The 14423-nt window shown below is 38.8% G+C and overlaps 1 protein-coding gene across 9 annotated transcripts in view; it reads left to right on the top strand.

The window, feature by feature from the left end:
• The window catches only part of KIF16B (kinesin family member 16B), a 143103-nt gene that overhangs the window by 17040 nt on the left and 111640 nt on the right, over window positions 1–14423 (top strand). For all 9 annotated transcript variants that reach the window (XM_064647585.1, XM_064647584.1, XM_064647583.1 and 6 more), the window contains exons 3-9: window positions 395–508; window positions 4687–4803; window positions 11253–11350; window positions 11859–11968; window positions 12540–12682; window positions 13522–13690; window positions 13847–13978. In XM_064647585.1, coding sequence (XP_064503655.1) covers window positions 395–508; window positions 4687–4803; window positions 11253–11350; window positions 11859–11968; window positions 12540–12682; window positions 13522–13690; window positions 13847–13978 — 883 coding nt within the window. The remainder of the gene's footprint in view (window positions 1–394; window positions 509–4686; window positions 4804–11252; window positions 11351–11858; window positions 11969–12539; window positions 12683–13521; window positions 13691–13846; window positions 13979–14423) is intronic.

Here is a 14423-nt window from a genome sequence, read left to right as displayed (position 1 = left end):
TCCACCTTGAAGTGCTGTTCACAGTGCAAAGGTCTCTCTGGCTCCTGTAAATTATATATTTAGGATAATCCCTGATTGTAATAATGTCATATATGGGATTCATTTAACTGAATTTGAGTATTGTGACAAAAATGTACTGTGGTGGTTGGAGCAGAAAGCTAAAACACAAATTATTCCTGCTGTGCTGTTTTGTGACTTGACTATCCTTCTTGCTGAAGGGCATATCTGTTGCTAATTATATCAGTGCTGTTGGAATAATAGTCTGACCTGTCATCATAAATTTCTAAATGTGTATAGCCTCATGTTAAATTTACATTCTGATAATTTATTGTCAAATGTTTTTAATTACTTCATCAGCATGTATTGTACCAGCTCTTTTTTCTTTTTTTAATAGGTACCAGAGGGTGCTACTGGAGACACAGGGCGAGAAAGAACGAAGACATTTACCTATGATTTTTCCTATTTCTCAGCAGACAGTAAAAGTCCCAGCTTTGTTTGTCAAGAAATGGTAGGATTTCTGAATGTTAATAATTGATCTTTTTCCTTTCCCTTTTCTTTGGCTTGAAATCATTCCATGAAACTTCTTTCCATTAAAAGTGCTTCTTGTGTAATTTAGAAATTCCTTACGTACCTGAGAGTTTGAAGTTCGCTTTGTTTACTATTTTTTTTAACTTATCTAACAATGTAAGTGCTGTGTTTTCTAATCCAGCAGACTAAATGCCTTCTTTCAAGTTCTCTTGTCTGATTTGTCTTGTAAGGTCAAGTTAGAAAACATCTCGGAGCACTGAATTTGGTTTTGAAAAACTTTTTAGAAAAAAATCACTTTTGAGAAACAAGCATATATCTTTAATTCACTTAGACAGAAACTTTCTTCTTATCTGATTGAAGTGGTTTTTTCTTTTTGTCCAAAAGTCTTGCTACACGTTGAAGGAGATTCTTTTTTCTCCTCCCTTGAGCATTCAGCTCGGGAAAGGACAAAACTGTCTTTGTTCCTGCACACTCAGAAGAGAAAATCAGACTCAGAGCTATAGGAATTATTCAGATGAACAGACAGACCCTCCCTGACCTCTCATTTCTTGTGAACATTGAACCTTTCTGCTGTTTGACGTTCTCTAATAAATTTGTTAAAGGAAATTCAAGTGATTTGTGATTGCTGTCTTCTCTTTTGGTTTTGGTGCTTGTAAGCTTCAAGTAAGAGTATTTCTTTCCCCTTAAAATAATGCAAGGGTTTGCTGAATATCCTGTAAGCCAGCTGGGTACCTACCTTTTTGGTATGTACTTCATCTGTTCTGTAACCCCTGAAATCAGGGATACTGTAATGGCTAATCCTAAAAAGGCTCACATTTAAAACTAATCGTAAGAAACAATAAGCTGAAGCCATTTTTAAATATTTAGGAGAATGACAAGCTTTGCCATTATATATATATCATGACTATAATTGATAGGGAATTTATACATGAAATTTCTCTATTAACCATCACTTATAGTGGTATGTCCTCTTATTTTCTGTAAGCTTCTTTCTTATTTCACCAACTATTAGTTGATTTCATTCAAACGTTTGATCATGTATATTCTTAAACTTTTTGGATTGTTATTTCTTGTTGATGTTCTTTTAAGTAACACGTTTTTTCTATATTTTCTGAAATATCAAGAAGTATACCTTTATTTGGGCCTTGATTTAGAACATCCTGATTACTTCAGCACTGTGGCAAATTGAAGTAATAATGTATTTGCATTCAATGATTGGAATCCAAGTTTCTAGTGAATGTTTTTAAGCAGCCATTTCAGACCATATGGCTTTGCTAGAACTTTAGCAAATGCATTAAGTCAATGCAGAGAGGTATTTATTTATTCTAATTAAAACAGCTTTGATCTTGTATTTTTCTGCCTTGATTCTACCTGAAGCTTGAGATTTTATTTGTGGTTCTACAGACACAACAAATATTTGCCTTAAGTTAACTCATAGAAATTGATGAGTGTCTCAGCTTAATATTACTTAGTTTCATGAAAATGCACATAATTCTCAGTGGTAGCTGATCAGCATATTCTCAAACTCTTTCTGATATGGAGGAGCACGTCTCCATAAAAATAGTTTTAATCATATATCAATGCATATTTGCAAAAATCTGCAATATGTATTGTAAAAGTGGTGGCAGAAATTCTTCTTAAGCAGCAATTGTGGCTTAGATTTATGGATATTTAATTCTTGGATCCTCTAGGTAGCTGTTTCTTTACCTCCCTTTAGATACTTCTAGAAAGCTATGTTAGACAAGACCTCATTAGAGGAAGCCCAGGAAGAGAGTCATTGTGTTGTTTGGCTCTTGCTGTTACAATGCAAGTTATTTCCAGAATCTTTGAAACAATGGAGTTAATTCTTGTTAAAACAGCAAAGGAAAATTGAATGCATACAAATAGATATCCAAGTTGTATCCCGTGTTGATGTCCAATTTCCACATATAAGGGATAAATTAAATTTCCCTTTTCAAAGTTTTTGCTTTTGGTGCCATTTTGGCTCTGTTTCAGAGGGGGTCAGGTTAAGGAAAGACCAGTATAACTTGTCTGAGTCTGGAGTCTATAGAAAAAAAATGAATTAAAATGCCCATATAGGGATGGCTGCAGCAGCCTTGAGCCATGATTTCTTTAAAGCTGATTAGTAGTGATAGGATGATAACAATAAATCCTAAACATGGCTTAGATGTCCATGTTCAATATGCTGCTGTTAGTGTGTCCCACAACCCTGGACCATCTCCTTCATCCTTACTGGCAAGAGTGTGAACTTCTCTTGCACCCACATAAATATTGTTGTTCAAGTACTGCTTTAATTACAATGTGTGCAGCACATTGAAAATAAAAGTTTTTAAACCATAGAGGTCCAGTTCCTAAACAAATGCTATGCAAGCTATTGTTTTCTTGTGTTATTAATTTTATATTTAATTGAAAGACTTTGTAGTTAAGCTCTTATCAAGTTGCTGCAGAATTTCCAGTTTACTGCACCAATGGCATAGGAGAAGGGCATCTTTCATTCATATTCATCTTGCCATGGAATCAAATTGATCTTGGTTGTTGGTAATGCAGTTGCCTGGTGCCTTTTTTTCATGATTGTTGGACTTTTCCATTTGAAAGGCAGAAAAATAAATGAAAATCTGTCTAATAGCACATGCCCCATTAATGTGCCTTGTAGATGGAAAATATGCCTTAGTATTCAAAAATTAAAATGGGGATGGCAATTTACCATCAAGCTTCTTAGTTTGTGTTCCTGACAGAGAAACAAATAGAATTTTGACATTCACTGCCCTTTTGTGACAAACCAGTGTCCCATCCTAACAGTGTCTTTTCTTGTAACCTGTGTGTTAAACCTTTGTGTTTGGACAATATTGACTGTAACTATCCTGTGTACTACCTCAAATCACTTTGCAAGGTATACATAGATTTTTGAAAGGGAAAATTCAGTCAAAACAGTAGTGCATAAAAGCTTGGTCCAAATGGTGAGGTAACAACTTGAGTATAGTGAAAAAGAGGGGAAAGAATAAAGGAGCTTTGGCTGATCTTTATACTCTTTCTCTTTGAGAAGTGTAACTGGTTACAGCATTTGAAGTCCTTTGCTCAAGGGAAGGTCAAGTGAAGTATTCCAAAGGCATGTTTGCAACTGAGGATTAGTGATTAAGGAAATTACCCAGCATTCTTTCCAGGGAGAGGCAGCGTGATTATACTGTGTGTGTGGAATTCACTATTAATAATGGCTTGTTCTCCTTGGCTAATTTAAACCACACATAGTGCAGATGAGTAGCCAAACTGTGTGAAGCATCTATGAGTTCTTGAAAATCATGTGTAGGTCAGGAGACACAGACTTATATTGCGAGAGAAATGCTGCACCGAGTGTTGCTCCTTGCTCAGCAGACCAGGGAAGGGTATGGTTCAAAAGGAGGGGTAATGATAATGAAAGGTCAGGAATCTGTAAGGGGTATTGGAGCCAGTATTGCAGAGGAAGGTGGTGAAGGCACCTGGTGAGAGCTGAATCTAATAGGTGAGAACAGAGTCCCATATTATGGGATGTGGAAGAGGGATTGTTACTAGTTTTTACATGTTGAGGGCAAAAGAGAAGGGATTAGCTGATGAAAGAGAAATCGAGTTTCCATGTTTACCAACCTAAAAGGTATTGGTATGTAAAAGCCAGTTAGGAAGGAAATACAAGGAAGGCCACATTCTTATACTTGATTAGAGCAAAAAACCAAAACCAACCAACCAAAGTCCTCCAAAAAGACAAACAAGAAACTGGCAGGATCACTGAAATGTTTCCTTTTGAGAAGGGACTGCATAATTGCAGAACATGGAGAGTTGGCAAAGATACAAAATGTGAGTAGGTATTAACAATAAGGGAAAGTGAATGAAGTGGCTGAGATTGCTGAAAGAAATTGGAGCTATACAAAAAGCATTTTTTTGTTCTTTGGAATGCAAGTAGATCTCTGACAGAAAAAGAAGTAAAAAATAAACTACTGCAATGCTGTAAAGTAGATCTGGTAGTAAGACTTAATATTTTCTTTGAAGTATTAATTTCCTCTCCTATAGTAAATATCACTGGAGTTTGCCATTGTATTGTGGTATTGTTAAAGATTTGTCATGCTGGACTGATGACAATTTTTTTTTCCCCAAGCTTTCATTGACTTAAAAAACTTTATTTGTTTTTAGGTTTTCAAAAATCTTGGTATGGATGTGCTTAAATCTGCTTTTGAAGGTTATAATGCCTGTGTTTTTGCATATGGACAGACTGGATCTGGGAAGTCCTACACCATGATGGGAAATGCGGTAAGTTGTATTTTCCTAGAATCTTAGAATACCAGATTGAAAGGCCCTCAAGGATCATCTGGTCCAACCTGTCTTGGCAAAAGCACAGTTAAGATGGCCCATTACCCTGTCCAGCCAAACCTTACAAATGTCTATTGTGGGGGAATCCACCACTCCTCTGGGGAGATAATGATCTTTGTGGGTCCCTTCCAACTTGGCATATTCTGTGATTCTGTGATTATTTCAATTGCTGATTGTTCTCGTGTTCAATCATATTCTTCCCAAGAGTAACTTGTATCCATTACCACTGGTCTTTTGCACGTGACTCCTTGTAAATGGGGAGTTTCCATATTCTTTGTAGCCACACTTTAAATACTGGAACCTGGTTATAAGGTCTTCCCTGAGCCTTTTCTTCTCAAGGCTCAACAAACCAGCTCTCTCAGCCTTTCCTCACGTGGCAGCTTCCCAGTCCTTCGGTCATCCTTGTGGCCCTTCTCTGAACCCTCTGCAGCCTGTCCACGTCTTTTTTGTGTGGCAGAGACCAAAGCTGAACACAGTATTCAGTTGTGGCCTGACAAGTGCTGAGTAGAGTGGGATAATGACTTCTTTATCTCTGCCCTTGTTGATGCAACCTAGCGTGGGTTTCTTTGCTTTCTTTGCCACACTATTTACTCATATTGTACTTGCTGTCTACAAGATGCCCAGGTCCCTCTCCATAGAGCTGCTTCCCAGCCAATAGATCCTGGATTATGTTTTCCCAGGTGCAATACCTTACATTTGTCTTTGTTGAACTTCATAAGATTCTTGTTAGCCCACTATTCCAGCCTGTCCAGGTCTTCCTGCAGTTTGGGTCTCCCTTCTGAAGTGTCAACTTCCCCATTCAGTTTGGTGTCCTTGTCAAACTTTGTCAGGATACACTTGAACCCATCATACAGGTTATTTAAGAAGATATGTCAGACCCAAAGTTGGTCCCTAAGGGACCCCAATCGAGACAGGTTGCCAGTTGTGGAAGGAGCTGTTTCTCACCCCCCTCTGGGTGCAGCCTGTCAGCCAGTTCCCACCCACCACACAGACCCCTTGTCTAGATCATAATGCATCAATTCCTTTAGGAGCAGGCCATGGGAAGCCATGTCAAAAGTCTTGGAGAATTCCAGGTAGACAATGTCCACTGCTTGCCCCACATCAACTGAACAGGTGTATTTTTTTATTCTGTGGCCGTGAATTAATATTATGTTATTGCAGGAGCATGTTTTTATGGAATTATTAATACTGCTGTCTGTGTGCCTCTGACGACCATGTATCACACCTTCTAGTAGTAATCAGAGTCTTTAGAAGCTCTTTCTTTTATAGGAAGATATTACAGTTGGAAGAAGTCTATTTAAGTAATGCTCATTATTTTGGACAAAACCCAATAATTTTTGTTCAGTAACAAACCTCAAAATTTCAAATGTTACTGCTGATTTTCTATGTCCAGATCAAGACAAAAAAATGATACTGATTTTTTGGGAACATGAAGGACCAGCTCTTTCTGAAGAGATGTGCTTTTTAGACCTCTTTTGAAGAGAGAGAAGACTAAAATAAGTCCTTGACCCCTGTTTAGAGAAGGCTTTCGGGTGAGGAACAGAAACTGGGGATGAGAGTAGTTCAGCACACCCTTATGAGATGATACAGTAGTTTTAATTTTAAGGATTAAGCCCTGTTGAGCACTGCAGTGAAGACTCTGGAAGAGGAAGGTGTGATAGGAGGAATATTTCGTAGTTTATGAGTAAAGGATGGGAGTGGTTTCTTGCAAATGCCTCCGTGACTGTCCAAGGAGAGAGAGAACACACTAAACTGTTGGGAGTGGAGCAGTTTAAAAAGGCTGACTGATGAAGCCTGTTTGCCAGGCAGCCTCTGCAGGTTTCATTCTTTAGTCCTTGGGAGAAGAAATATATTGTATCTTCTCCCGGTAGAAATGAAAAGGGGAATATTGCCACTTGTCCTTCCTTATATAGATCACTCTTCTGAAATGTGATAAGATTGGGCACTTTGCACCTCCTCTAGCTTAGGAGAGTAAATTAGCTGTAAATCTTTTTCTTTCAGTTGCCACAAAATAAGTAGCTTTATATTTAACTTCAATATCGTAAGCAGAATAGACTTTTGTAACCAGAAAAGATGTTATGACCTAGATGTGGATTTCTATTTCAGAAATTTATAAAAGTGACATTTTTATGAGACTACCTCACTATATGTAATGACTGTAATCATCAAGACATTTTGCAAATGAATAGGTGCTGAAGTTTGTTTGACATTATTCAATAATAAAGGTCTAATCTTCTTGCCATGATACATAAATACTTTAATCTGGCTTTGTACAGAGCGCATATAAAATATAGTCAGCTGGCAAGTTAAATGCTTGAAAATTGATGGCCCTGTCAGAGAGACTACAGTGCTATAAGAAAACTTGAATTGGAAATAAATATTCTTTTTTCCCTGATTCTCTTTAAAAAGTCTAGAGTCTTTAAAAAGTCTGGATTCTATTCTCATTTTGCTTTCAATATCTGCTGTTCTCGGTGCTGCGAGGCTTCTCCTGCAATTCTGTGTGCAGTAATCACTGCCAGAGTTATTCTAATGGGTCTACATATCTCCTGAGCAGAGATACTGAAATGAACAGAGATCTCTAAAATACGATCTATCAGGAAAGTCAGACCTGTGTATGCAGAGAAGGGAAGACTATGAGGGGATAAAAGTCTCCCAAGACATGAAAGGCTACTGCAGAAAGGAAGGGAATAGTTTGTTCCCTATGGTCAAGGTAGATGGGTAAAAACCAGTACATTTAAACTGCAGTAAGAGATTTCTGGTTAGGTAGCACAGAAGGACAACAGGCTTTTAATGGGAAAATTCAACTCTGGATGAACTACCTATTTTGGTTCTCCCGATTTCCATGTCTGGAAACTCTGTAGCTCAGAAAGAAAAAAAGTTTAAGATGTAGTTGATCCTGCTTTGGAGATGTAGGAGGTGAAAAATGGAGAAAATGTTTAAATATAGTTTCTAATAAAGAGCGTACATTCTATAAGTTGTACCTTTTACTGATACAGTATTCTGGGAACTGTGTGTTCTTCTGTGGCAGTTTGAGCCACATTCGAAATCTAAAATCCAATTTTTAGGCTTTCCCCACCCCTTCTCAACAATTTATCCTAACACCGGAGAGAAACTTTCAGGCCAGAGGCTTCTGTAGGGGAAGGGGGAAGTATATACATTTATTTACACAAATAAATACTATACAAACTAAAGGCAACTATATATATATATATATATATACATATATATATATATATTACATTACTATCAGTCAGTCCTTTCAAGCCCCTCCTTTGACTTTAGTCCAGGAGCAGCCTTTAAGGCTGATATGTAACAGTCTGCCGTGGGAGTGTTCTGGGCTCCTAAACACTCCCCTCTCACCAAGTTCTAGTTGTTTGTTTTAGTCTCTCCTCCTCATGAAGTCCAAGAAGATAGCTTTGAGTCCTTGCTCTTCTGCTGTAGTGATTTCTCCCTCTCAGTGTCTCACCTCGGTTCGTAGGCTGCTGTAGTGTAGCGTAGCTTATCAAGCGTCCACATCCTGGAATCTTCATTCCTCCACATCAGTTCTCAGCTGCCCCTGGTCAGCTTCGGCAGGCAGCTCCTGAGCTCTTGGCTCGTCTCCAATTTCGCCTGGGACTCTTCTCCCGAGCGCTGAGCTGATTTATCAGCCCGTCCACTTGGCTCTGCTCAAGTGCTGAGCCTTAAAATCCACCCCCCACCAGCCTAAATGCAGTGGGGGAAAAAAGCCCCCCTCTACAGCTTCGCTGCAGAAAAGGAGGGGGAAGAGGGCTTGGCTACAAAGCCTGCCTCTCTCCTCTTACCTCAGGTGCTGTGAATCTCTTCCTTCACAGCACACACTCCAAATGCTGACTCTAACTCTAGCCAAAGGCTGAGTTGGGGGGTCACAGGGCTCCCCTCTTCCCGCCGGAGGGGAAGAGAGGGAGCCCAGCCACCCCCTGGCCTTGTCCACCTACACGCAGCAGACAGCAACAGCAAAACAACCAAGACTGAACTGGCAACAGCTTCCGGTGCTGTGATATGTGATTTTGAGCAGAAGCGAACAACATGAGTGGTGATTGGCTCTCCAGGGAACACTGTCCTGGCACCCAATCACCTCTGAGCCCCCCCAGCCTCTCAGGGGGGCCAATTTCAAACTATGACATCTTCCTTTCTCATCACTATATTGCTATGGTTGAAGTTAATTAGAGCTAGTACTTCATATTTTAAGCAGTTGCTAAACTATTTCAGACACTAATTATTTGCCTAAAACTTTGTGATAGATCTTTCATGTATTTTTCCTTAAGCTTTAATTAAAACTATTCAGGTGTTTCCAAGCACGAGATGAAAGAAAAGTCTTTTTTCTCTTCCTGTGTTTAAAAAAAATTAAAATAAAACATATGTGGGAATTTCCAACACCGACCCCTGAAACTTTACCTGGAAGTAGAGATTGATAATTGATACATGTTGGGAAAGGCTGCTCCTCTGTTGCCAAAGGCAACTGTCTCAAAAGAAAAGCCTGATTATTCTGCAAGTTTCTCCCTTTATCTAGGAGTTGTTTTTTTTATTTTAACCCAAGGTGCTGTCATCTGAACAGCTAGGTATGAGAGGAGAAGATATTATTATTTCAAAGAATGAAGGCTGGTTTGAGAAAGACAGCAAGGCTCTGATTAAAGGAGGAAGAAGTTGGAAAAGGGCAAAATGGAGTGGTAGAGTATGATTAAAAAAGAAGTGACTGAATGATAATTGGGAATTATATCTAGGCAAAGGAAAGAGAAAGAGGAGCTCAGAGATGGCACCTGGAAGATGTTTGCTGGGACAGAGAATGAGGACAGAGGGACTAGTGTGGGAGCAGACTGGAGTGAGCTTTGGCAAAAAGGGTTGGATTTCATGTGGAGGTCCAAGTAGAAGAGAAATCTTTGCCCAAGGAACACTCGCCCTGTCAGAGTCTGGTGCAGGGGAGTCCACTGGCTTCGTGTTGTCCTGCTGCCAGTTACCTGTAGAATCCCACCAGGCAAATTCTTAGATGCCTGGAGTGCCTGGGCTGTGTTCACGTTGGATGTTTGGTCTGGTTTGTCCTAATTTGCCTCCTGCTTAATTACAAGGCCCCTGACTCAAGGCACAAGAGCATTTCTTGCCTCAGCAGTGAATAGAATTAGAATTAGTCCATCACAACAGATCTCTTACGCATTTTTAGACTGCAGGCAAATTGTATCTGACAGACTGTTTTGTAAGCTGCTTCTGAGCCTGGAGCTCTGAGCCCAAAGCTCATGTGTATGTATATGTCCTCTCCCTTTATTCCTGGGAGCCGTGGCTCTGAAGGAGTAGCTGCAGCTGTCCTGAAGTGATGGGAATGAGGTATGCTCAGCAGGGAGTTGGTCATCTACCTCATCAGACTTGGTAGGAATGGGGCAGCTTGGAGCATGTGGCCCCTTGTTAGATGAGACCAGGGCTGCATGGCCCTCTGCTGCTCCTCTCTGCTGCTAGGGAAAAGCCTTGTAGCTTACTGTTTGGCTGGAAAGGGCACTCCTGGAGCAATGGGAATAGGAGAGCTCCATGCTAAGTCTCTGGGTATCTCAGTGGTAGCTGCTGCCTGCAGTCTGACGTGTTTGACATCAGTGATGGAGCAGCAGCCTCACTGGGAGGAATTCTCCAGTGCCAGCTTAACCAAGAAGCTGACATCCTGCTGCTGCTGTGTTAGTTGAAGTGGCAAGGACCCCGTAATGGATAGTTGCAGCCCTGCTAGTAAACCACAGTCTGTAGGGAGCTGTGAGAAGAAATAGTTGTTTTCAGATTGCTTTCTTAAACCAACTGAGCACTTCATGGATAAAAAACCCCTCTTTAACTGCAGAGTCAAACATTCAGAAGTTAAATATGAAATTTAATTTGGCAGCATTGTGGGATACAGTGAATGTAGGTTAAATTTTGTTGTGTGCTAATTTATCCAGAGGATCTGCTGCTTCTTTCAAGACAGGAAGGACTGTGAGCTGGGGATGGGGATGTTGAATGAAAATGGCTCATGTGTATGGCTCTTGTCCCATTCTCTGCAGTTGTTGCCAAGTCCAGAGAGAAGCAGTTAGATAAGATACTAGTGAGATAAGGCAGTTCACGTGTTGCTATGAGGAGCCAGTTTCTGCCTTGGTTTTGGATTATTCAAACTGAATGAGAGGGACAAAACATATTGCAATAGCAAAGAAATGGAGCTAGTGTATACATTCTGCACACACAAGTGTTAAAGTGGCAAACTGACTGCAATTAAATAAAAAGCAAGGGAGTATTTGCTGAAAAGTTTTGATTTTTTCCCCCTTTTTCTGGATGCTGAGACTCTCAACTTGTGACCTTGGGTTTTACTTTTCCAAAACATATTGTGCATGCATATATGACCTTGGAAATAAGAATGGTTGTTGTTGCAGGGTGATGCAGGTTTGATACCTCGAATTTGTGAAGGATTGTTCAGCAAAATAAGTGAAAAAACAAAGCGGAATGAGGCATCCTTTCGAACAGAAGTCAGGTAGGTCTTGGCGTGTTAGCAGTTCCCAGGTTATCAAACTTATTTCAGTTACAACCACCCTGTTTCACTTTATCTCTGAGAAAAGTGTGTGTTCTTCAAAAATAACTTTCTACGCTTGGCCTCAGTCCTATAATTGATTTTTGTTGGCAGTCATAGTCCAAATGCACAGCACTTGTAACTTCTACCCAAGAGCTGAGCATTTTGCTTCATTTAAATGACAGTGAAAATGTCTTTGCTGCTGGACAACATCTTCCTTATTTTTACCCTTTATTTCAGACTGACATTAGGAGATCTTGATCTTGCTGATGTCTGCTTCCTTTCCACTTGCTTCTTGCTTTTTTGGCTTTTTTCCATCTGATATAATAAGTTGTAGTCATTTCTATCTTAAACCACCTTTGGATCTGTTTTCTTTCTCCAAGCCTCTTGCCTTCAAACACAGTGTTCTCTTGAGTTTCCTTTTTTAAAGACTCTTGAATCAGTCAGTGGCTTTTTATTCTTTCTCTTTCAGTTATCTGGAAATTTATAATGAACGTGTGAGAGATCTTCTCAGAAGGAAGTCATCAAAAACTAATAATTTACGAATACGAGAACATCCAAAGGAAGGGCCATATGTTGAGGGTAAAAACGCTTTCAGTGTTACCTTCATATATTCTAAAGTGTGATGTCTAATTGCATAGGGCATTTTATCTTTTAAAATATAAATGATGATCAATACAGTGCTTTGCTTTGGTAAAAAGCATGAAAGGAATAGCCTCTCATTTTGCATCTCTACTTGCTTTCGCGATTCTAATATTATTATGTAGGTTTTTTACCTATAAATTTATAACATTTTAAAATAGTGTTAAGAGATGCAGTTGGTTTTAATAGTTTGTTGACTATAATTTATAAATATTAAATGTTTAGGAACCTATTAGGATCTAATTGTCTTATTCTGTTCTCTACCAGGGAAGGTTCATGTCTCTTGTGGGATTATGCTCATGTTATTGTACTAAATAATTTAGTAAGATTGCATATTTTTTTCTTATTTACTGTAAATGTGTGAGTTGTCTGCTGTTCACATAAGGCCTCATTTCTTTCCTTAAGTGACAATTGGAGCAATACTTTGCAGTAGTGAGGGTAATTTGAATCTTTTTGTAAAGTAAAATCAAATGCATGTATTAGCACACTGTAACACTCTGCTTTTCTTTAGACTTGTCTAAGCATTTAGTGCAAAATTATACTGATGTAGAGGAACTTATGGAAGCAGGAAATATAAATAGGACAACGGCTGCAACTGGAATGAATGATGTCAGTAGCAGGTCTCATGCCATTTTCACAATCAACTTCACTCAGGTAACAAAACAAAATGAAACTCCCTGGAGAGATTTGACACATTTCCTCAGAGCATAGTGATCTTTTTGTTTATATGTAGTAAACTCCTTTTCAATGACTCCTGCTCTTCATCATTGTTTTGGGGTGTGCTTTTTAGACAGTCCATGGATAACCTGCTGCATGCAGAGAACGCAGCATAGAAGCTGTTCCCTCTCCTGTCAGAACTTTGCCTGTCTCCACCCAAACACAACACACACACACAAACTCCCGTGCACCTTCTGTTCACTAATGATGAGTTGCTTATTGCAAAGCTTTCAGAAGAGGATGAGAAGCAGGCAGCAAAAGGTTTTGTTCTATTGTTGTACTGCGAAAGTAGAAGGACGTTTGAAACAGGGCAATCTCAGTCTGAAATGAGATAAAAAATTAGGAGGAAACCTCAGTTAAAAACATAAAAAATTGCAATTGTCACTTGGAGGTGGAGAAGAAATGGAGTGTAAATGTCTGTTCATGCTATAACTTGTTGAAAGCTAAATATGAATATAAATGTTACAAGCTTAATGAAATGAATGCAGCACATGTTCATTGTGCATCATGTAAATTCCAACTCAGTGTCACTACTTGTCTGTAAGTGGCTAGAAAGTTGCAAATATTACAATTTAAAGAAATAATATGGAAGTTATACAGCAATTCATTTTCAAATGCCTTTCTCTGGCAACTCTAATACACCCATCTTCTGAAGCTCTGCTATTGTAAATAAGTTAAATTCAGTTGTGTCATGAAAAAGGCCACTTAATTGGATTTAGTAAAATTGCAGCATTTCATAGCTTAACATACTTTTCTTTGTTTGTTTTTTTCTGTAGGCTCAATTTGATTCTGAAATGCCTTGTGAAACTGTTAGCAAGATTCATTTGGTAGATCTTGCTGGAAGTGAGAGAGCAGATGCCACTGGTGCCACAGGGGTTAGATTAAAGGAAGGAGGGAATATTAACAAATCTCTAGTTACTCTGGGAAATGTAATTTCTGCCTTAGGTGAGTCTCCAGTTTTTGTGCTTGTCTGTCTTGAGGTTTTTTTAGTCATGAAATACCTTTCTGTTTATTTACTTACACAAATAGTGGCCTAACACATACTGGTTTTGAAAATGAATAAAAATACATAATTGCTTTTTTTCTACCTCCACATCACAGCTGATTTATCTCAGGATGCAACAAATCCACTTTCAAAGAAGAAGCAAGTATTTGTGCCTTACAGGGACTCTGTGTTGACTTGGTTGTTGAAAGATAGCCTAGGAGGAAACTCCAAAACTATAATGATTGCCAGTAAGTGTTTTTAAATTACTTTTTTTGCATTATAAACTGTGCTTAATAGGAGTGGCTATAAATATTTAGATTCCAGATGTTTTGTTAAGGCAGAACATTGTTTGCACATATTAATGGTTTCTTTCTTTCTGAGCTTTCTGGTAACACTTTGTCATTACTTACACTCTTTAGAGTGTAAGTAAGGCTTTGTGCATCCAGTCAGTACTAATTTGTGAATCAGTTTGCTATTCCAAACTGTGTTATTTTTTGTTGCATTAGTAGCAGAAACAACCTGTTCTCTTTTGACATTCTGTGGGGAAGACTGTCATTTTTATTTACTTTACTGAATGCACACAGTGTTTTAACTTTTTGTCTAAATTTAATTATTTATGATCAGTCATCTTGCAAACTTCTCCTTTTTACCTGTAGGATGCTCTGTAAGGATCCTTTGGTTTAAAACCCTACC

Source organism: Pseudopipra pipra, chromosome 3, assembly GCF_036250125.1.
Source record: "Pseudopipra pipra isolate bDixPip1 chromosome 3, bDixPip1.hap1, whole genome shotgun sequence".
Taxonomy (NCBI): Eukaryota; Metazoa; Chordata; class Aves; order Passeriformes; family Pipridae; genus Pseudopipra; species Pseudopipra pipra.
The sequence above is the reverse complement of the archived record's forward strand: the minus strand, read 5'-3'. Positions and strand labels throughout refer to the sequence as shown.